The sequence below is a fragment of the Rhinoderma darwinii genome, chromosome 7 (genome assembly GCF_050947455.1).
Source record: "Rhinoderma darwinii isolate aRhiDar2 chromosome 7, aRhiDar2.hap1, whole genome shotgun sequence".
Classification (NCBI taxonomy): domain Eukaryota; kingdom Metazoa; phylum Chordata; class Amphibia; order Anura; family Rhinodermatidae; genus Rhinoderma; species Rhinoderma darwinii.
The window spans coordinates 16760779-16786214 of record NC_134693.1 but is presented as its reverse complement, the minus strand read 5'-3'; the positions used below and the strand labels follow the sequence as shown (position 1 = coordinate 16786214).

Here is a 25436-nt window from a genome sequence, read left to right as displayed (position 1 = left end):
GTATTTACTAAAATAGACATGTCAGGGAAGCGCACAGTTTCTCTATACTACACCGCACAGGAGAGCTGACAGATCCTCTATACTACACCATACAGGAGAACTGACAGATCCTCTATACTACACCACACAGGAGAGCTGACGGCTCCTCTATACTACACCACACAGGAGAGCTGACAGCTCCTCTATACTACACCACACAGGAGAGCTGACAGATCCTCTATACTACACCACACAGGAGAGCTGAAAGCTCCTCTATACTACACCACACAGGAGAGCTGACAGCTCCTCTATACTGCACCACACAGGAGAGCTGACAGATCCTCTATACTACACCACACAGGACAGCTGACAGATCCTCTATACTACACCACACAGGAGAGCTGACATCCTCTATACTACACCACACAGGAGAACTGACAGCTTTTCTATGCTACACCACACAGGAGAACTGACAGATCCTCTATACTACACCACACAGCAGAGCTGACAGCTTCTCTATGCTACACCACACAGGAGAACTGACAGATCCTCTATACTACACCACACAGGAGAGCTGACAGCTCCTCTATACTACACCACACAGGAGAACTGACAGGTCCTCTATACTACACCACACAGGAGAGCTGACAGATCCTCTATACTACACCACACAGGAGAACTGACAGCTCCTCTATACAACACCACACAGGAGAGCTGACAGATCCTGTATACTACATCACACAGGAGAACTAGCAGCTCCTCTATACTACACCACATAGGAGAGCTGACAGATCCTCTATACTACACCACACAGGAGAGCTGACAGATCCTCTATATTACACCACATAGGAGAGCTGACAGATCCTCTATACTACACCACACAGGAGAGCTGACAGCTCCTCTATACTACACCACACAGGAGAGCTGACAGCTCCTCTATACTACACCACACAGGAGAGCTGACAGATCCTCTATACTGCACCACACAGGAGAGCTGACAGCGCCTCTATACTACACCACACAGGAGAGCCGACAGCTCCTCTATACTACACCACACAGGAGAGCCGACCGCTCCTCTATACTACACCACACAGGAGAGCTGACCGCTCCTCTATACTACACCACACAGGAGAGCTGACCGCTCCTCTATACTACACCACACAGGAGAGCTGACAGATCCTCTATACTACACCACACAGGAGAACTGACAGCTCAACTATACTACACCGCACAGGAGATCAGACAGATCCTCTCTACTACACCACACAGGAGAGCTGACAGCTCCTCTATACTACACCGCACAGGAGAGCTGACAGCTCCTCTATACTACACCACTCAGGAGAGCTGACAGCTCCTCTATACTACACCACACAGGAGAGCTGACAGATCCTCTTTACTACACCACACAGGAGAGCTGACAGATCCTCTATACTACACCACACAGGAGAGCTGACAGATCCTCTATACTACACCACACAGGAGAACTGACAGATCCTTTATACTACACCACACAGGAGAGCTGACAGATCCTCTATACTGCACCACACAGGAGAGCTGACATATCCTCTATACTACACCACACAGGAGAGCTGACAGCTCCTCTATACTACACCACACAGGAGAGCTGACAGCTCCTCTATACTACACCACACAGGAGAGCTGACAGATCCTCTATATTACACCACATAGGAGAGCTGACAGATCCTCTATACTACACCACACAGGAGAGCTGACAGCTCCTCTATACTACACCACACAGGAGAGCTGACAGCTCCTCTATACTACACCACACAGGAGAGCTGACAGATCCTCTATACTGCACCACACAGGAGAGCTGACAGCGCCTCTATACTACACCACACAGGAGAGCCGACAGCTCCTCTATACTACACCACACAGGAGAGCCGACCGCTCCTCTATACTACACCACACAGGAGAGCTGACCGCTCCTCTATACTACACCACACAGGAGAGCTGACCGCTCCTCTATACTACACCACACAGGAGAGCTGACAGATCCTCTATACTACACCACACAGGAGAACTGACAGCTCAACTATACTACACCGCACAGGAGATCAGACAGATCCTCTCTACTACACCACACAGGAGAGCTGACAGCTCCTCTATACTACACCGCACAGGAGAGCTGACAGCTCCTCTATACTACACCACTCAGGAGAGCTGACAGCTCCTCTATACTACACCACACAGGAGAGCTGACAGATCCTCTTTACTACACCACACAGGAGAGCTGACAGATCCTCTATACTACACCACACAGGAGAGCTGACAGATCCTCTATACTACACCACACAGGAGAACTGACAGATCCTTTATACTACACCACACAGGAGAGCTGACAGATCCTCTATACTGCACCACACAGGAGAGCTGACATATCCTCTATACTACACCACACAGGAGAACTGACAGATCCTCTATACTACACCACACAGGAGAGCTGACCGCTCCTCTATTCTACACCACACAGGAGAGCTGACAGCTCCTCTATACTACACCACACAGGAGAGCTGACAGATCATCTATACTACACCACACAGGAGAGCTGACAGCTCCTCTATACTACACCACACAGGAGAGCTAACAGATCCTCTATACTACACCACACAGGAGAGCTGACAGATCCTCTATACTACACCACACAGGAGAGCTGACATATCCTCTATACTACACCACACAGGAGAACTGACAGATCCTTTATACTACACCACACAGGAGAGCTGACAGATCATCTATACTACACCACACAGGAGAGCTGACAGCTCCTCTATACTACAACACACAGGAGAGCTCACAGATCCTCTATACTAAACCACACAGGAGAGCTGACAGATCCTCTATACTACACCACACAGGAGAGCTGACAGATCATCTATACTACACCACACAGGAGAACTGACAGCTCCTCTATACTACACCACACAGGAGAGCTGACAGATCATCTATACTACACCACACAGGAGAGCTGACAGCTCCTCTATACTACACCATGCAGGAGAGATGACAGATCCTCTATACTACACCACACAGGAGAGCTGACAACTCCTCTATACTACACCACACAGGAGAACTGACAGATCCTCTATACTACACCGCACAGGAGAGCTGACAGATCCTCTATACTACACCACACAGGAGACCTGACAGCTCCTCTATACTACACCACACAGGCGAGCTGACAGCTCCTCTATACTACACCACACAGGAGAGCTGACAGATCCTCTATACTACACCACACAGGAGAACTGACAGCTCCTCTATACTACACCACACAGGACAGCTGACAGCTCCTCTATACTACACCACACAGGAGAGCTAACAGATCCTCTATACTACACCACACAGGAGAGCTGACAGATCCTCTATACTACACCACACAGGAGAACTGACAGCTCAACTATACTACACCGCACAGGAGATCAGACAGATCCTCTCTACTACACCACACAGGAGAGCTGACAGCTCCTCTATACTACACCGCACAGGAGAGCTGACAGCTCCTCTATACTACACCACTCAGGAGAGCTGACATATCCTCTATACTACACCACACAGGAGAACTGACAGATCCTTTATACTACATCACACAGGAGAGCTGACAGATCCTCTATACTGCACCACACAGGAGAGCTGACATATCCTCTATACTACACCACACAGGAGAACTGACAGATCCTCTATACTACACCACACAGGAGAGCTGACCGCTCCTCTATTCTACACCACACAGGAGAGCTGACAGCTCCTCTATACTACACCACACAGGAGAGCTGACAGATCATCTATACTACACCACACAGGAGAGCTGACAGCTCCTCTATACTACACCACACAGGAGAGCTAACAGATCCTCTATACTACACCACACAGGAGAGCTGACAGATCCTCTATACTACACCACACAGGAGAGCTGACATATCCTCTATACTACACCACACAGGAGAGCTGACAGATCATCTATACTACACCACACAGGAGAGCTGACAGCTCCTCTATACTACAACACACAGGAGAACTGACAGCTCCTCTATACTACACTACACAGGAGAGCTGACAGATCCTCTATACTAAACCACACAGGAGAGCTGACAGATCCTCTATACTACACCACACAGGAGAGCTGACAAATCCTCTATACTACACCACACAGGAGAACTGACAGCTCCTCTATACTACACCACACAGGAGAGCTGACAGATCCTCTATACTACACCACACAGGAGAGCTGACAGCTCCTCTATACTACACCATGCAGGAGAGATGACAGATCCTCTATACTACACCACACAGGAGAGCTGACAACTCCTCTATACTACACCACACAGGAGAACTGACAGATCCTCTATACTACACCGCACAGGAGAGCTGACAGATCCTCTATACTACACCACACAGGAGAGCTGACAGCTCCTCTATACTACACCACACAGGAGAGCTGACAGATCCTCTATACTACACCACACAGGAGAGCTGACAGATCCTCCTAAAAGTAGTGTATAATGAATGGACATCATGCTAACATTTTGATTCTGTCTTGTAGGTGAACCAAGGAAGTTTGATCCAAAGTTTAAAGGACCTATTGGAAGCAGGTATGTGCATCTCAGTATACAATAATTTAAAGAGAAGCTGTATATTCAGCAATATAAAATCTAGAATCCCTTTAATATCACATCATTACTTTTTGTTGTTATAATGGGTTTGCCCAGGATTTTTAATCTCCCAGAAAAGGCCATGTAACAGGAATTATAATAACTTAATTTTTTTTATTATTTTCATTAGTTTTTTATTCTCACATGCAGGTTTTGTGAAGTTTTTCTGCTCAAAATTGTAGCAAATAACCCTGCGGTTATGCAAAATTGTGGTATAAATAATCCCTAATCATTCCAATAAACCTGTACGTTGAGTGCATGAACCCTAAAACAGAAACCTGAACTAGAATGTACAATAATCATAGACATTACTGACCCATCTGATTAAACTATGGTGATGTCAAAATGTTAGTCTAAAAAAAAATTACAAAAATTACGGGGTATTACTATTTTTATATTGTCAATTGAGTATTTTTCCACCCTCAATTGGCGCTTCATGGGGATCATTTAGCAAGTGCAGAAAATCCTGATAATTGGGCAAGCTAAGGACTTCTAAGGTGCATGCCTTCCACGGAGACATGCCACGGGACTGCTATATGGCCTGCGGTGAACGGGGGTCCAGCTAGGTACTGAACGGCTTCTTCTGCTTTCCGATACACAGTGTCAGCATTTTCCTCTAACCTCCACTAGGGAGTGCTCACTGCATAGGGATCTTTACAGCTCCCATTGAGCATAAATCCATGTGCACTGAGCTCCCCCTAGTGGTGGCTGCAGTTTTATCAATTACAGTATAAAGGGAAGGCTGGGATTTAAATCTCACATGAGGCGCATCGTTTTTACCCCACACCACATTCTTCTACAGTTGTCTTAGCCTATTCTAAATTTTACTATGGTGCCTTATGATTTTTGTGAACGCCCTAAGCTATTGGAAGTTTGGATATATATGTACACCAACTCTGTTACCCCCCCATGTTGCGACACATTATAGGCCTCTGGCGGTGTAGGTCCTGCCAAGGGGACTGCAAGCTCTGGGGCCTACATAACTGCCTCAACACTGCTGTCGCCACAGGTCCCAGTGATTTCCCATCAATCTAGTAAGGTTTTTTTGGGTTTTTGTTTGCATTTGGCATTTCCCAACCATTCAATGACAGATAAAAGCAATTTTAGTTCAGGTTCTCTTTAAAAATATAATTTCCTGCTTATAGTGCCTAATCTAAAGACGCTGATTCTCATTATGGGCTTTTCTGTGGCTAAGGACCCTGTTACAGTGGCTGGGTGAGCTCTGCCAGTCTGGAGTTGCCAGAGCCATCTCGGAGGCATAAAGCGCGTCGTCTTGTCACTCAGCTCTTGAGCATTTGGTCTTTCGAGTTCTGCAGAATGTAAAAATCAAGCTAATTTTGAAGAAACATTCCTAATCACTTAATACGGGGCACAGAAAAGGTCTCGTTTTTGGCAGCGGAACAAGCCTTTGTGACTAACACTTTCCAATCTGACCACAATGGGTGCCCCGTCCTTTCTTCATAAACAAATATCAAGCTGTCTGGCTTGTTTTCTTTGCCAACGTGGTAGGATTGTGCGAATCCAACAGATGCCACAATTGAAAAGAATTCGGAAGAATTCCAGAGATGTCCATAGATGCCCCCACGTTCTCTGCCGCCTGACAATAACATTGATTCATTCCCCTCCCTTCCCAGAGCGTGCAGAGTATGTGCCGTTTCCATGCGATTCCCAGTATTTGACGGCCTAATGAATACAGAGTAGCCTCATCTACCGACCCCGGACACTTTGCCAGTGCACTTCAGAGCCATGCGGGCTGCCAAATGAGGGATATTATTACATTTGCAGCAGAAAAGAAATTATCTGGGTGATGTTCTTCTTTCTATGCATAAAAATTTATATAAAATCTGTCACCGCTGAAACTACTCCAAAGTGACGTCCTTATTCAGACGTCTCTGAAATGTTAAATGGTGGAAACCCTGTTAAAAAAAAACTAAAGCAGGCTATAGACATAGAATACTTGATGGCCAAGAGATAATATTACAATAAAATGGCTGCTTTCTTCCAAAACAATAGCGTTACACCTGTCTATGGAAGGTCTGGTATTGAAGCTCAGCTCCATTGAAGTGAATGGGGCTGAGCTGCAATACCTCACACAACCTGGTGGGGCACTGTTTATGGAAGAAAGCAGCCATGTTTTTCTAATCCCGGCAATCCCTTTCAACCAAAAAGTCACGCCTTTGGTCTCACCCTTACGATGTCTATGGTAGAGGAGAACAGCTGCCAGGGAACAGCTGTCAGATGCAGATTTCAAGGGGAAAAATTGGACTGAGGAAAAAAAACAACCTGATTAATCGATTTACCTCCTAAAAAGCAGATGGCGAAGAAGGATTTACAGCCCCATTGGCCACGTACAGATGTGGCAGAAAAACACTGCAAAATGTGCATGTATTATGTGGATTTTGTGGCCCTGAAATCCACACTGATTTTTCTCCGCTTTGTAATCCTAGACGGAAATGCTCTTTAATAAAGGACTGTAAAATATATTTAATCTGGCATCAATGGGACCAGATTAGTGCCGGATTATCAGACTGTTTTTCTATATTAAACTCAACCAATAGCCAGAAAGCCAAATTATTAGACTTTCTGAATTATCGGATTAAAGGAATGTCCCTGTATTTCCTGTTAGATAAAGGAGGAATATTCCCTGACTTTTCTGGTGACGGGTTCGCTTTAAAAGAAATATTTGTAAAGCGATTAATGCATCTCGTTTCTTTTTTCCTGTTGTGTTGACTTAAATCTGCTTATCTGGCAAAAGTTTTTCAAGGGGAAGCCGTGCTTTATTTCTAAAGTGAAATGTCAGGAATAATTTAGGATTGGCAAACTGCGCTTTCACCTTGTGATAAAATCTAATCACCTCACTCCATGTTCCGGCAGGTTCTAGACGCAATCAGAACTCCGTCTGACAGTCTTGCATTTCACACTTGTTTTCACTGCGGTTGCCGAGCGCAATTTCAATATTCAATACTGCTGCGCGCTACGTTTTGTGTGACACTAAATTCCTTTCCTGAGGGAAATTAAGGGGAAGCGGGGAATTAAAGTTGGGGAATATGCGAGGGCTGTGAAACGAGTTGTCAAGGAGCGAGCGGAGCACGACGTTGAAGGTGGAGGTTTTATTAAAAGCTCTGCCGTGAAATAGCCTTACATATCACAGCGCAGAAACGGGAAATCGCAACAGAAATGTTAAGCAGTTCGTCATTTCGCTTTTGCTGTCAGTCTTGTGTCTGTCAAGTAGATATGGAACAGGCAGCCCAATAAACCCTGGAGATTTATCAAAACTGGTGCAAAGGAAAAGTTGAGTAGTTGCCCATAGCAACCAATCCCGCTCAAGCTCATTTTTACAGACCCTTTTGAAAAGGAAAGAAACGATCTGATTGGTTGCTATGGGCAACTACTTCACGGTTACTTCGCACCAATTTTGATAAATCTCCCCTTAGTGTAAAGACAGACATACCGAGGAGATTTACTGTCTAACATGAAAATTGGCTTTGTTGCCCATAGCAACCAATCACTGCACAGCTTTCATTTCTTTAACTTGTCTGGTAAAATGAAAGCTGTTCTGTAATTGGTTGCCATGGGCAAGAAGGTCAGTTTTCATAAATGAGGCCTACATGTGCATGTGCAGCTGCATAGGGGCCCTTTAAGTAACTGGCCGGTGACCACCTATATTTTAGTCTCTGTTCAAATCTACATTAAAAGCTCCCTTTGGAGTCTCCATCGCAAATTCCGTCAGATTTGATGGGAAGAATAGCGCTGCAGGCAGCGCTATTCTTCCCGTCAAAGCACACGATGGCACCCCATTGTAAGGTTCGGAGATTCCATAGTTTTTGCCAGACAAAATAGCGCATTTTGTACAGCAGAGCGACGGACACCATGGCGAAAAACCCAGTGTCAGTTAGTCAATTTGCTCCATCAGGTGCCATTGGTTTCTGTCATGCGACGGATTCGGCGGCTTTTATGACAGAGCAGAACAACTGAAAGCCCTGACGCAGATGTGAACAGGGCCTTAGTCAATGGGGTCCGAGAGGCCTTTTCGTACAACGGATCCGCTTCCCTTCACGCATAAGGCATCTATGTCACTTATCACTATATCACTTTACATACAGACATCTATGACATGCCCAATGGGTGTTACAATAACCGGAGTTTGGGTGCTGTAAGCCACTCGCTTAGTCCTCAAAAGCGTCACTGATTGGAGGAGACGCGCTGACAGAAAGGGCTCTCTTCTAGAAACGCGGCCTGCACGTGCTATTTTAATTCCCGTTACTCATCTTATATGATGCCTGTATTTAAAATACTGGCCGCCAGCAATCACTACTAGGGGGAACTTAATGAAGACATATATTTTTTTTAGCAATATTTAATGGCATATATCCAGTATCTTAACTAAGTGTGTGGTATATTAACTTACCAATTTTGTTTTTTTAACCTACGGTTGCCACCATCCGCTGTCCCAGGATTCTGAATGGCACATAGCAGCTTTATCATTTAAAACTCTGAGAAAGTTTGGTGGAATTTGGAACAGTGGACATATTGGTGGTCAACCAGCTTTCCCGGATACAACTGTAACCAAAAAAGTGCCCAAAAAGACTACTATCAATTTTAACGAAGTGGACCAGCAATATGCTATGTAATGTAATTTAAACTGCTGAAGTAAAGCTCGCTCTGCAAATAGCAGAAAACTATTCCCCAAACGTATAAAACTGTATACATTTGATGCATTAGGCCTGATTCAGACGAACGAGTGCAAACTCGGACGTGAAAAACTGCCTTTTTTCACGTCCGAGTTGCACTTGTGTGGGACCCGTTTTCACGGATCCCTCATAGACTTGAATCTATTGAGGGATCGGTGAAACGGATGAAAATAGGACATGTCCTATTTTTTCACGGGCCCTCCACACGCTCTGTTGAAACAACAGCCGTGTAAACAGCCTGATTGAAATTCATGCATCCGTGTGACGGCCGTAAAAAAACAAACGTCCGTCACACGGACGAAATTCACGCTCGCCTGAATCGGGCCTTACGCTAGTGTTATTCATTTTTTTTCCTCTCTTTTTTTTAGGCACTGTACAGACATCCTTTGCTGCATCATTTTTGTGGTGGTCATTCTAGGTTACATTGCACTAGGCATTGTTGGTAAGTGGCATATATGAATATATACGTCCATGCGTAATGTACTGCTTGAATTGCGTGCCCCGTACAAGTGTCTGGTATCACTAGCGCCCCCTGCAGTTGAGCTACATCCAGGGACATGTAGTAGCTGCAGTAGGCTTGACGCTTTGCCATAAGTGGTTAATGATAAAATAATGCGACACTTTACAAAACAATCGTATTTAATGGCTAATAATGTCATTTGGAACAGGTGGTGTGTTCCGGACTGACCATCGCCATTATTAGGCCGGTAGCCAGATGCTGAATTTGCTGCTAATCTGCTTTATTATATTACAGACAGACCATCATTTGGCAGCTTTACTCTGCAGTCTGGACATATAGCCAAGTTTTGGCTGTTCACATAAGAAAGAAAATGGTTATGAGCCTTCTGTAGTTACTATAGCTGGCCATAAATGTAGAGATTCACCCGCAGCAACAAACATTCCCTCGCTATAATTATATATAATATACACCCAGCATCTCACTACTCTTTATTGTGGTATAAAAAGCTTGTCATTTCCTCATTACTTTATAATACTCAAAGAAATCATCATTCCCTCACTGTATTATAATACTCCCAGCTTCTCTTCATTCCCTCACTGTATTATAATACCCCCGTTGTTCCTCATTCCCTCACTGTATTATAATACTCCCAGCTTCTCCTCATTCCCTCACTAGGCTATAATACTCCCAGCTTCTCCTCATTCCCTCACTGTATTATAATACTCCCAGCTTCTCCTCATTCCCTCACTAGGCTATAATACTCCCAGCTTCTCCTCATTCCCTCACTGTATTATAATACTCCCAGCTTCTCCTCATTCCCTCACTGTATTATAATACTCCCAGCTTCTCCTCATTCCCTCACTGTATTATAATACCCCCGTTGTTCCTCATTCCCTCACTGTATTATAATACTCCCAGCTTCTCCTCATTCCCTCACTAGGCTATAATACTCCCAGCTCCCCTCATTCCCTCACTGTATTATAATACTCCCAGCTTCTCCTCATTCCCTCACTGTATTATAATACTCCCAGCTTCTCCTCATTCCCTCACTGTATTATAATACTCCCAGCTTCTCCTCATTCCCTCACTGTATTATAATACTCCCAGCTCTCCTCATTCCCTCACTGTATTATAATACTCCCAGCTTCTCCTCATTCCCTCATTGTATTATAATACTCCCAGCTTCTCCTCATTCCCTCACTGTATTATAATACTCCCAGCTTCTCCTCATTCCCTCACTGTATTATAATACTCCCAGCTCTCCTCATTCCCTCACTGTATTATAATACTACCAGCTTCTCCTCATTCCCTCACTGTATTATAATACTACCAGCTTCTCCTCATTCCCTCACTGTATTATAATACTCCCAGCTCTCCTCATTCCCTCACTAGGCTATAATACTCCCAGCTTCTCCTCATTCCCTCACTGTATTATAATACTCCCAGCTCTCCTCATTCCCTCACTGTATTATAATACTCCCAGCTTCTCCTCATTCCCTCACTGTATTATAATACTCCCAGCTTCTCCTCATTCCCTCACTGTATTATAATACTCCCAGCTCTACTCATTCCCTCACTGTATTATAATACTCCCAGCTCTCATTCCCTCACTGTATTATAATACTCCCAGCTTCTCCTCATTCCCTCACTGTATTATAATACTCCCAGCTCTCCTCATTCCCTCACTGCATTATAATACTCCCAGCTTCTCCTCATTCCCTCACTGTATTATAATACTCCCAGCTTCTCCTCATTCCCTCACTGTATTATAATACTCCCAGCTTCTCCTCATTCCCTCACTGTATTATAATACCCCCAGCTTCTCCTCATTCCCTCACTGTATTATAATACTCCCAGCTTCTCCTCATTCCCTCACTAGGCTATAATACTCCCAGCTTCTCCTCATTCCCTCACTGTATTATAATACTCCCAGCTCTCCTCATTCCCTCACTGTATTATAATACTCCCAGCTTCTCCTCATTCCCTCACTGTATTATAATACTCCCAGCTCTCCTCATTCCCTCACTGTATTATAATACTACCAGCTTCTCCTCATTCCCTCACTGTATTATAATACTACCAGCTTCTCCTCATTCCCTCACTGTATTATAATACTCCCAGCTCTCCTCATTCCCTCACTGTATTATAATACTCCCAGCTTCTCCTCATTCCCTCACTGTATTATAATACTCCCAGCTTCTCCTCATTCCCTCACTGTATTATAATACTCCCAGCTCTCCTCATTCCCTCACTGTATTATAATACTCCCAGCTCTCATTCCCTCACTGTATTATAATACTCCCAGCTTCTCCTCATTCCCTCACTGTATTATAATACTCCCAGCTCTCCTCATTCCCTCACTGCATTATAATACTCCCAGCTTCTCCTCATTCCCTCACTGTATTATAATACTCCCAGCTTCTCCTCATTCCCTCACTGTATTATAATACTCCCAGCTTCTCCTCATTCCCTCACTGTATTACAATACTCCCAACTCTCCTCATTCTCTCACTGTATTATAATACTCCCAGCTTCTCCTCATTCCCTCACTGTATTATAATACCCCCGTTGTTCCTCATTCCCTCACTGTATTATAATACTCCCAGCTTCTCCTCATTCCCTCACTAGGCTATAATACTCCCAGCTCTCCTCATTCCCTCACTGTATTATAATACTCCCAGCTTCTCCTCATTCCCTCACTGTATTATAATACTCCCAGCTTCTCCTCATTCCCTCACTGTATTATAATACTCCCAGCTTCTCCTCATTCCCTCACTGTATTATAATACTCCCAGCTCTCCTCATTCCCTCACTGTATTATAATACTCCCAGCTTCTCCTCATTCCCTCATTGTATTATAATACTCCCAGCTTCTCCTCATTCCCTCACTGTATTATAATACTCCCAGCTTCTCCTCATTCCCTCACTGTATTATAATACTCCCAGCTCTCCTCATTCCCTCACTGTATTATAATACTACCAGCTTCTCCTCATTCCCTCACTGTATTATAATACTACCAGCTTCTCCTCATTCCCTCACTGTATTATAATACTCCCAGCTCTCCTCATTCCCTCACTAGGCTATAATACTCCCAGCTTCTCCTCATTCCCTCACTGTATTATAATACTCCCAGCTCTCCTCATTCCCTCACTGTATTATAATACTCCCAGCTTCTCCTCATTCCCTCACTGTATTATAATACTCCCAGCTTCTCCTCATTCCCTCACTGTATTATAATACTCCCAGCTCTACTCATTCCCTCACTGTATTATAATACTCCCAGCTCTCATTCCCTCACTGTATTATAATACTCCCAGCTTCTCCTCATTCCCTCACTGTATTATAATACTCCCAGCTCTCCTCATTCCCTCACTGCATTATAATACTCCCAGCTTCTCCTCATTCCCTCACTGTATTATAATACTCCCAGCTTCTCCTCATTCCCTCACTGTATTATAATACCCCCAGCTTCTCCTCATTCCCTCACTGTATTATAATACTCCCAGCTTCTCCTCATTCCCTCACTAGGCTATAATACTCCCAGCTTCTCCTCATTCCCTCACTGTATTATAATACTCCCAGCTCTCCTCATTCCCTCACTGTATTATAATACTCCCAGCTTCTCCTCATTCCCTCACTGTATTATAATACTCCCAGCTCTCCTCATTCCCTCACTGTATTATAATACTACCAGCTTCTCCTCATTCCCTCACTGTATTATAATACTACCAGCTTCTCCTCATTCCCTCACTGTATTATAATACTCCCAGCTCTCCTCATTCCCTCACTGTATTATAATACTCCCAGCTTCTCCTCATTCCCTCACTGTATTATAATACTCCCAGCTTCTCCTCATTCCCTCACTGTATTATAATACTCCCAGCTCTCCTCATTCCCTCACTGTATTATAATACTCCCAGCTCTCATTCCCTCACTGTATTATAATACTCCCAGCTTCTCCTCATTCCCTCACTGTATTATAATACTCCCAGCTCTCCTCATTCCCTCACTGCATTATAATACTCCCAGCTTCTCCTCATTCCCTCACTGTATTATAATACTCCCAGCTTCTCCTCATTCCCTCACTGTATTATAATACTCCCAGCTTCTCCTCATTCCCTCACTGTATTACAATACTCCCAACTCTCCTCATTCTCTCACTGTATTATAATACTCCCAACTCTCCTCATTCCCTCACTGCATTATAATACTCCCAGCTTCTCCTCATTCCCTCACTGTATTATAATACTCCCAGCTTCTCCTCATTCCCTCACTGTATTATAATACTCCCAGCTCTCCTCATTCCCTCATTGTATTATAATACTCCCAGCTTCTCCTCATTCCCTCATTGTATTATAATACTCCCAGCTTCTCCTCATTCCCTCACTAGGCTATAATACTCCCAGCTTCTCCTCATTCCCTCACTGTATTATAATACTCCCAGCTTCTCCTCATTCCCTCATTGTATTATAATACTCCCAGCTTCTCCTCATTCCCTCACTGTATTATAATACTCCCAGCTTCTCTTCATTCCCTCACTGTATTATAATACCCCCAGCTTCTCTTCATTCCCTCACTGTATTATAATACCCCCAGCTTCTCTTCATTCCCTCACTGTATTATAATACCCCCAGCTTCTCTTCATTCCCTCACTGTATTATAATACCCCCAGCTTCTCCTCATTCCCTCACTGTATTATAATACTCCCAGCTTCTCTTCATTCCCTCACTGTATTATAATACCCCCAGCTTCTCTTCATTCCCTCACTGTATTATAATACCCCCAGCTTCTCTTCATTCCCTCACTGTATTATAATACCCCCAGCTTCTCTTCATTCCCTCACTGTATTATAATACTCCCAGCTTCTCCTCATTCCCTCACTGTCTTATAATACTCCCAGCTCTCCTCATTCCCTCACTGTATTATAATACTCCCAGCTCTCCTCATTCCCTCACTGTATTATAATACCCCCAGCTTCTCTTCATTCCCTCACTTTATTATAATACCCCCAGCTTCTCTTCATTCTCTCACTGCATTATAATACTCCCAGCTCTCCTCATTCCCTCACTGTATTATAATACCCCCAGCTTCTCTTCATTCCCTCACTTTATTATAATACCCCCAGCTTCTCTTCATTCTCTCACTGCATTATAATACTCCCAGCTTCTCCTCATTCCCTCACTGTATTATAATACTCCCAGCTCTCCTCATTCCCATACTGTATTATAATACCCCCAGCTTCTCTTCATTCCCTTACTGTATTATAATAGTCCTGCTTCTCCTTATTCCTTCACTGTGTTATAATAATCCTCGCTCTTCTGCAGAAATGATAAAACAGTGAGGGAATGAGAAGTATTGGGGGTGTTTGGTTCATATGGGTACAGCTGCTGGTTTCGGGTGTATTCACTGACAATGTCTCTGGCACACACAGCCACTAAACATTTCTTACCACCAAATCAGGGCAAATTCTCATAAGAAGGCCTGAATACATTTACATAACTGTCCAATATTACATGAATGGGAGCAGGGATATCCGTATTTATTATACTCCCAGGTTCAGCATGCGGATGATCTACTGTACCATGTATAAATGAATGCCACCGTCCGTGTCCCTTGATAGAACACAACAGATATGACACATTCATCGTGTTCCCTCTAATAAAATCTTACAGATGTGTCACATAACCGTGATTCACGGGGACGGAGAACAATAGATGTAACAAATAGCTGTTATTTCATTAGAGGGAACACAGTAAATGTCTTCACATTCTGCACCTGTCACTTTCTGGAGATATTTACATAGTGTTCTCCTCTGCATTGAATTTGCCCAGAACGATGATTGTGGACAGGAGCGATGTTTTATGCGATGAGTACTGCAGGCCCTGCTGCTAATTTACTGTAGAATAGTGCAGAGAAGTTTTATTATCTACTTCCATAGCGCTGTACAGAGTATGTATCGCCCACATCAGCCCTGTCTTCGTTGAGTCTCACTATCTAATTTCCATATGTCAGGCATTCACACAAACTAGAACAATTTTGTAGGTAACCAGTTAAAGATGACCTGCCCACTCTCCTGTCGTGTCTGTTTTAGTAACAATTCTGGAGCTTCTAATTTTAGAATTCGAATTGTGCTGTTCCTCTGTTATTCCTCCTGGAAATGTATGAATAAATTGGCCACTGGGTGTTATTATTGCCTTTGGTAATCTGCCACTGTGAGCACTGATTGTGTGTAGGGATGGACACATCCCATTGACAAGGGGAATAACCCACAGTAACCATTATTTATACATTTCCAAGAAGAATAACAGAAGAAAAGCACAATTCAGAAAATTGTGCTCCTTTTTTTTTTAGTAAATACTTGTATTTCCCATGAAATAACAGACATGTCAGGAGTGCAGACAGCTCTTCTTGAACTTATTGGCATGTTTTTGGACTTTGGGATAAAAAGAAAACCCTCAAGATCATTGGTAGAACATACAAATCCCAAACGACTATTGGACCGGTCGAATATGGACCCATAGACTTAATGCTGGAAAACACAATGCCACACAATAGTCATTTTAAAGCACAACTTTTATGGAGCAATTTATTGGAGCAAAACTAAGTGAACCAACTTGCCAATATTGGCCCTCTACTAGTCATGTGGCCCTTATACACACAGCATCACTTGTGGTGGCCTGTGTAACTGAATTAGGTGGTAAGGTAACGTGGATAAAACTCATCCATATTTATGTCCTTAGCACTTTGATTACATAGGTTGGTGCAAAGGTTGATCTTTTCAAAAGAACTTGCCGGCCACAGAATCGGTCATTGTATACAGTTATCAAGCTAAGCATACAGTAAGTAGGGTACCCTCCCCATATATTCACCATTTAACCCTCCGCTCATTTACACCGTGATACATTTTGTCACGATAAGATATAAAGAATACAAAGTGAAGAATGAACATTAAAAAAGATGAAAATTTTGCGCTTTAATTGACCCCAATTTTTGTATGCGGTTTCACCTTTTAGCTTGGATTCATGGAGACCCCAGGAAGATTGTGTATGCAACAGACAGCTACGGGCAGTTCTGTGGACAAAAGGAGACTGCAAACGAGTAAGTGCTGCGCCATTGTTTGATGTAGCTCACAGTTATTTTTATTCCTGTATGTATGACTTCATTGTTAGAATATGGGCTGTTCGCAACATTGTAGGTGGTGATGCTGATCACTGAATGAGTATCTGATGATGCTGATTAATACCTAGAGATTGTGCTGTGACTTACTGCTGGGAAAGGGAGAGAGAGAACTGATTCATAGATAGTCTTTAGAAACAACCACTCATTTGACTGCTGCTGACTACATGCTGTAAAATACTGGTAAAATACAGAGGAAAAAAAATGACAATACATAGGGCTCTTGTCGAAACTAATTTTAGCGTCAGTTAGTCACAGCAGTCATCCATCAATCGATTTAGGATCTTATATTTTTATTCAATTTAAACTAGTCCCTCTAGTTTACCTACAGTACCACCATAGTGTCTCACCACACTCACTCCCCATAGCTCTATATGGGGCTTGGTAAGTGTGAGAGGGGAAATATGGGGTAAAGTAAAGGCGGGGGGGGGGGGGGGGGGGGCAATATTAAAGGGGTTTTCCGGAACCAATTAACTAATTTCAATTTCACTGCACATATAAAAATAATCTTCTAACACCCGATTCCAGCGCCGGTCACGTGATGCGTCTCCAGTAGCAAAATCCTTACTTCCGGCGCTACCCCGTCCACGATGTTTGTGTTCCTTTTCTGGCTGACTCAATGTACGGGTACGTCAGTCCTGACGTCAGTGTACACTGAGGGAAGTGGTGGACTAGATACTCCCTTTCTTCTGATAGTTTCCGGTCTGCTGCTAGGGGAGGGAAAATTACGCCAAGGCGCTGTGATAGCGCAGGAGTGGGCATGCGTGGTAAACACTGCTAGTTTCTGAGTGGTTTCTGCACTAGCAGTGTTTACCACGCATGTCCACTCCTGCGCTATCACAGTACCTGCGCGCCATTTTCTCCCCCGAGCAGCGGACCGGAAACTATCAGAAGAAATTATGTCAGTGATGTCAGGAGCAGAGCTGGAGTCCCAGTCAGAGTGCTAGTAGCGCTCTGACATGGACTCCGATGCTGGGGTTAGGCGGTCCACAGAGTCCCGGAGCAGAGCCTATACAAGTACTCTGCCCGGGACTCCGGCTCTGGGGAAGCCCCTGACATCACTGTCCATATATGGACCATGATGTCAGGGGATTCCGCAGAGTCCCGGAGCAGAGCCTGTACTAGCGCTCTGCTCTGGGACTCCGGCTCTTGGGTCAAATAGAGTTTTTTTTTTTACCATTATGTAAGAGAGTGTTGTTTGGTACAGCACTGATATGTTGCACGTTTATCGTTAGCTCTCACTGATCTAATGAGAGCAGTAAAATGGCAACAGAGATTAGAAAATGTTTATAGCTGGGTGTAGTAGGCGTGATGAGTCCCTGCTGCCGGCGCATTGCATGCTGGGACACAAGCGGTGCATGTCGGGAACTGTATGAATGGGAAAGCAAGACAACGAACACAAAGGAAAACAACCCTCTCAATGTAAACAAAAGAGCATAATGGTAAATAAAAAAATTAAAAATTAGATAACGATATTCAGGGGGCAGTAATAGATAAATTGAGAAGCTTTGCAGTGATTAAGAAAAAAAGCATTGGAAGACCACTTTTAAGGAGGGTGGGTGACAATAAGGGCTTTCAAGTTGTTTGACTAGGCAAAGGTACGTGAAATTGGAGGAAGATCAAGTGACAATATGGGGGGGGGGAGTGAGTGAAGCTAATGTAAAATATGCCATTACATTTTAAACGGCGTTCCTCTTTAGGGTCGAGGGAAAAATATTGGGCCACATAAAGGTAGGGTTAGATATTGAAATTGGGGTCATGGAGGATAAGCAAAGAAAATAAAATATGGGGTTAATATCAAGAATGAGTGACTGTATACGAGCGGTATGGGGGGAGATGAACGGATATGACCACTGTTTTGTAAGACACCATTGTGTTCTTGCCCACTTTTTGTCACGGACACTCGATGGAAGACACAATTTATATATAAAACATTTATAGTGTTTACCTTCCTCCGTGCTAGACTTTAAAAAGCGAAACCATTTTTGGGTCACCGGACCTTTAACCCTTTGGCTCTCTAATTTCTTCTAGGAACAAGACTGTCTTAATGTATTTTAATATTCTAAAATGTGCAAGTCCGGTGGTGCTTATAAACCTTCAATGCCCTACGACCCAGGTGAGACTGTACTGACTGTTATGTATGTATTGTCCGTCACATTGTCTCAGGTTCAGGATCCAAGCCACTTCCTTTGAAACAGTTTTTAATGACTGTCAAGGGAACAGCCCCTGTGGGATCTGTAATGGTGGACATATTGGTTGTCACTCAGCTTTTCCAGACACCGATATCACAAAGAAACCGCTGAATAGATTTTCTTACAACTAGAGGACAGCTCATAGATTTATATTGACTTTTATCGTGATGGTTGGCACTTCTATTCACTTCTACAATAGTAAAAAGCTGCAAGGTTCTCCTAATCTGGGAGGTATACCCTCAAAGTCTAGGCACTACCCCCTACCGCAAAGAATCATGGTCTTGAATATTAGGGCCAACAAAATCACATTTATAAGCTCTGCTGACATTTTTCTTCAGTAAATACTTGTATTCCCCATAAAATAACAATTCTGGAGTCTTTTTTTCTTAGAACACATCATTGCGACATTCCTCTGTTATTCCTCTTGGAAATCAACGTATGAATGTTACTATTCCTCTTACCAATAGGGTGTGTCCCTACAAAATCTGATACGGTCAGTACTGATTGGACAAAGTCAGTGTGTAGGAACATGCCCCATTGATAAGGGGAATGTTAACGCCTAGTTGTTAATTTATTCATACATTTCCTGGAGGAATAACAGAGGAACAACACTATGGAGAGTTCTAAGAAAAGACACTCCAGAGCTGATGTAGGTGATATAGTGATACATATCTGTACAGCGCTATGGAATAAGATAATAAAGGTACAAGTTATTGTTGGACAAATTTCTCTACATTATGGCACCTATTGGATACCCTAATGAAAATATTGCACCCAATAAATGGCCAGTGCTCCATGTTTATCAATGAGTTCCTTGCAGCTGATTGGCCGAGTGGGATCATGTGGCTGGCCGCACTGCATTTTTACAAGAGAAACCTAGTGGTACCAGTCGGACGATCTCTGGATATGTCTCTCCTGCAGTCATGTATCCTATGCTAATACCTGTCTTTTGTTTCCAGCTTTGTGTTTCCAAATGCCCTGATAGATTTGCCACGTACCTGGACATGCAAGCCAACTGGCATAACAGCAGCTACTGGGAATATTACAAACAGTTCTGTAAACCAGGGTTTAACAACCCCAGAAAGGTGAGTGAATGTAAATAATGTTATGGCAAACTTCATAGTTTGGAAAATATTGCATAGGATGTGACCTGTACTCAGCAAAAAACTCTGCTCTGATCCAAAACAGGCACTACCCATGGGGGGTTAAGGTATTAGGACTTTAATTCTCATACGATAACCAAACATGAGATCATTTGCGCCATATAATAATATGATGTTTCTGAGCACAAACCACAGTTATACCTTCACTAAGCTGTGGTCTCTAATGGTCTTATAATGCACTCTAATAATCATTCACTGCACTCTACTCTATAATGGTCCTTTACTGAACTATGTAATAGTCTTATACTGCACTTTACTCAACTATGTAATAGTCTTATACTGAACCACATAATAGTCTTACACTGCACTTTACTCTCTTATGGTCTTATACTGAACTACGTAATAGTCTTATACTACACTTTACTATCTTATGGTCCTTTACTGAACTATGTAATAGTCTTATACTGCACTTTACTGTATGGTCCTATACTGAACTACAGTGTGTAATAGTCTATTACTGCACTTTACTCTCTTATGGTCTTATACTGAACCATGTAATAGTCTTACACTGCACTTTACTCTCTTATGGCCCTATACTCAACTATGTAATAGTCTTATACTACACTTTACTCTCTTATGGTCCTATACTGAACTATGTAATAGTCCTATACTGCACTTTACTCTCTTATGTTCCTATACTGAACTATGTAATAGTCTTACACTGCACTTTACTCTCTTATGGTCCTATACTCAACTATGTAATAGTCTTATACTACACTTTACTCTCTTATGGTCCTATACTGAACTACGTAATAGTCTTATACTACACTTTACTATCTTATGGTCCTTTACTGAACTATGTAATAGTCTTATACTGCACTTTACTGTATGGTCCTATACTGAACTACAGTGTGTAATAGTCTATTACTGCACTTTACTCTCTTATGGTCTTATACTGAACCATGTAATAGTCTTACACTGCACTTTACTCTCTTATGGCCCTATACTCAACTATGTAATAGTCTTATACTACACTTTACTCTCTTATGGTCCTATACTGAACTATGTAATAGTCCTATACTGCACTTTACTCTCTTATGTTCCTATACTGAACTATGTAATAGTCTTACACTGCACTTTACTCTCTTATGGTCCTATACTCAACTATGTAATAGTCTTATACTACACTTTACTCTCTTATGGTCCTATACTGAACTATGTAATAGTCCTATACTGCACTTTACTCTCTTATGGTCCTATACTGAACTATGTAATAGTCTTATACTGCACTTTACTCTCTTATGGTCTTATACGGAACTATTTAATAGTGTTACACTGCACTCCACTCTATAATGGTCCTATACTGAACTATGTAATAGTCTTATACTGCACTTTACTCTCTTATGGTCTTATACGGAACTATTTAATAGTGTTACACTGCACTCCACTCTATAATGGTCCTATACTGAACTATGTAATAGTCTTATACTACACTTTACTCTCTTATAGTCCTATACTGAACGGTGTAATAGTCTTATACTACACTTTACTCTCTTATGGTCCTATACTGAATTATGTAATAGTCCTATACTGCACTTTACTCTCTTATGTTCCTATACTGAACTATGTAATAGTCTTACACTGCACTTTACTCTCTTATGGTCCTATACTCAACTATGTAATAGTCTTATACTACACTTTACTCTCTTATGGTCCTATACTGAACTATGTAATAGTCCAATACTGCACTTTACTCTCTTATAGTCCTATACTGAACTATGTAATAGTCTTATACTGCACTTTACACTCTTATGGTCTTATACTGAACTAATTAATAGTCTTATACTGCGCTTTACACTCTTATGGTCCTATACGGAACTATGTAATAGTGTTACACTGCACTCCACTCTATAATGGTCCTATACTGAACTATGTAATAGTCTTATACTACACTTTACTCTCTTATAGTCCTATACTGAACCATGTAATAGTCTTATACTGCACTTTACTCTCTTATGGTCTTATACTGAGCTATGTAATAGTCTTATACTGCACTCCACTCTATAATGGTCCTATACTGAACTATGTAATAGTCCTATACTGCACTTTGCTCTCTTATGGTCCTATACTGAACTATGTAATAGTCTTATACTGCACTTTGCTCTCTTATGGTCCTATACTGAACTATGTAATAGTCTTATACTGCACTTTACTCTCTTATGGTCTTATCCTGAACTATGTAATAGTCTTATACTGCACTTTACTCCCTTATGTTCCTATACTCAACTATGTAATAGTCTTATACTACACTTTACTCTCTTATGTTCCTATACTCAACTATGTAATAGTCTTATACTACACTTTACTCTCTTATGGTCCTATACTGAACTATGTAATAGTCCTATACTGCACTTTACTCTCTTATGGTCCTATACTGAACTATGTAATAGTCTTATACTGCACTTTACTCTCTTATGGTCTTATACGGAACTATTTAATAGTGTTACACTGCACTTCACTCTATAATGGTCCTATACTGAACTATGTAATAGTCTTATACTACACTTTACTCTCTTATAGTCCTATACTGAACGGTGTAATAGTCTTATACTACACTTTACTCTCTTATGGTCCTATACTGAATTATGTAATAGTCCTATACTGCACTTTACTCTCTTATGTTCCTATACTGAACTATGTAATAGTCTTACACTGCACTTTACTCTCTTATGGTCCTATACTCAACTATGTAATAGTCTTATATTACACTTTACTCTCTTATGGTCCTATACTGAACTATGTAATAGTCCAATACTGCACTTTACTCTCTTATGGTCCTATACTGAACTATGTAATAGTCTTATACTGCACTTTACACTCTTATGGTCTTATACTGAACTAATTAATAGTCTTATACTGCGCTTTACACTCTTATGGTCCTATACGGAACTATGTAATAGTGTTACACTGCACTCCACTCTATAATGGTCCTATACTGAACTATGTAATAGTCTTATACTACACTTTACTCTCTTATAGTCCTATACTGAACCATGTAATAGTCTTATACTGCACTTTACTCTCTTATGGTCTTATACTGAGCTATGTAATAGTCTTATACTGCACTCCACTCTATAATGGTCCTATACTGAACTATGTAATAGTCCTATACTGCACTTTGCTCTCTTATGGTCCTATACTGAACTATGTAATAGTCTTATACTGCACTTTGCTCTCTTATGGTCCTATACTGAACTATGTAATAGTCTTATACTGCACTTTACTCTCTTATGGTCTTATCCTGAACTATGTAATAGTCTTATACTACACTTTACTCTCTTATGTTCCTATACTCAACTATGTAATAGTCTTATACTACACTTTACTCTCTTATGGTCCTATACTGAACTATGTAATAGTCCTATACTGCACTTTACTCTCTTATGGTCCTATACTGAACTATGTAATAGTCTTATACTGCACTTTACTCCCTTATGTTCCTATACTCAACTATGTAATAGTCTTATACTACACTTTACTCTCTTATGTTCCTATACTCAACTATGTAATAGTCTTATACTACACTTTACTCTCTTATGGTCCTATACTGAACTATGTAATAGTCCTATACTGCACTTTACTCTCTTATGGTCCTATACTGAACTATGTAATAGTCTTATACTGCACTTTACTCTCTTATGGTCTTATACGGAACTATTTAATAGTGTTACACTGCACTTCACTCTATAATGGTCCTATACTGAACTATGTAATAGTCTTATACTACACTTTACTCTCTTATAGTCCTATACTGAACGGTGTAATAGTCTTATACTACACTTTACTCTCTTATGGTCCTATACTGAATTATGTAATAGTCCTATACTGCACTTTACTCTCTTATGTTCCTATACTGAACTATGTAATAGTCTTACACTGCACTTTACTCTCTTATGGTCCTATACTCAACTATGTAATAGTCTTATACTACACTTTACTCTCTTATGGTCCTATACTGAACTATGTAATAGTCCAATACTGCACTTTACTCTCTTATGGTCCTATACTGAACTATGTAATAGTCTTATACTGCACTTTACTCTCTTATGGTCCTATACTCAACTATGTAATAGTCTTATACTGCGCTTTACACTCTTATGGTCCTATACGGAACTATGTAATAGTGTTACACTGCACTCCACTCTATAATGGTCCTATACTGAACTATGTAATAGTCTTATACTACACTTTACTCTCTTATAGTCCTATACTGAACCATGTAATAGTCTTATACTGCACTTTACTCTCTTATGGTCTTATACTGAGCTATGTAATAGTCTTATACTGCACTCCACTCTATAATGGTCCTATACTGAACTATGTAATAGTCCTATACTGCACTTTGCTCTCTTATGGTCCTATACTGAACTATGTAATAGTCTTATACTGCACTTTGCTCTCTTATGGTCCTATACTGAACTATGTAATAGTCTTATACTGCACTTTACTCTCTTATGGTCTTATCCTGAACTATGTAATAGTCTTATACTGCACTTTACTCCCTTATGTTCCTATACTAAACTATGTAATAGTCTTAGGCCCCATGCACACAAACGTGCTTGTGCGACCGCAATTCCCCCGAAAATCCACGGGAGAATTGCGGCCCCATTCATTCCTATGGGGCTATTCACACGACCGTGGTTTCCACGGTCCCTGCATGGCCCAGGAGCCCGGAGCGCAGAAAGAACGGGAATGTATTATTACGGCCGTGTTCTGCGTTCCAGGCTCATAGCAAATAATGTCCTCGGCCATGTGCACGGCCCGCGATTTGCGGCGTCTCCCGGCTGACCCGAAAATCACGGCCGTGCACATGGCTATGGTCGTGTGCATGAGGCCTTATACTGCACTTTACTCTCCTATGTTCCTGTACTGAACTATGTAGAACAGCGCCATAAGCTAAAAAGACCAATGCAACACATCTGTGGAAAAGTTCATCTGACATCTGCCTTTGCCTGGTGTCTGCAAGCTCGTTCGTGTCTAAAAAGTCGCCAACATTCGGGTGAAAGGGTCTAAAAAAACAATTATGTGTTGTTCTCATAGCAGTGAATAACTTTGGTGTCAATTCAGGGACATGTTTTAATTCCAAGTTTTCCATCATCTG

At 42.0% G+C, this 25436-nt stretch overlaps 1 protein-coding gene across 3 annotated transcripts in view; it reads left to right on the top strand.

The window, feature by feature from the left end:
* The window catches only part of SLC44A5 (solute carrier family 44 member 5), a 122835-nt gene that overhangs the window by 61904 nt on the left and 35495 nt on the right, over positions 1–25436 (top strand). For all 3 annotated transcript variants that reach the window (XM_075832861.1, XM_075832860.1, XM_075832859.1), the window contains exons 2-6: positions 4544–4592; positions 9712–9785; positions 16818–16902; positions 19012–19096; positions 20132–20257. In XM_075832861.1, the coding sequence (XP_075688976.1) occupies positions 4544–4592; positions 9712–9785; positions 16818–16902; positions 19012–19096; positions 20132–20257 (419 nt within the window). The remainder of the gene's footprint in view (positions 1–4543; positions 4593–9711; positions 9786–16817; positions 16903–19011; positions 19097–20131; positions 20258–25436) is intronic.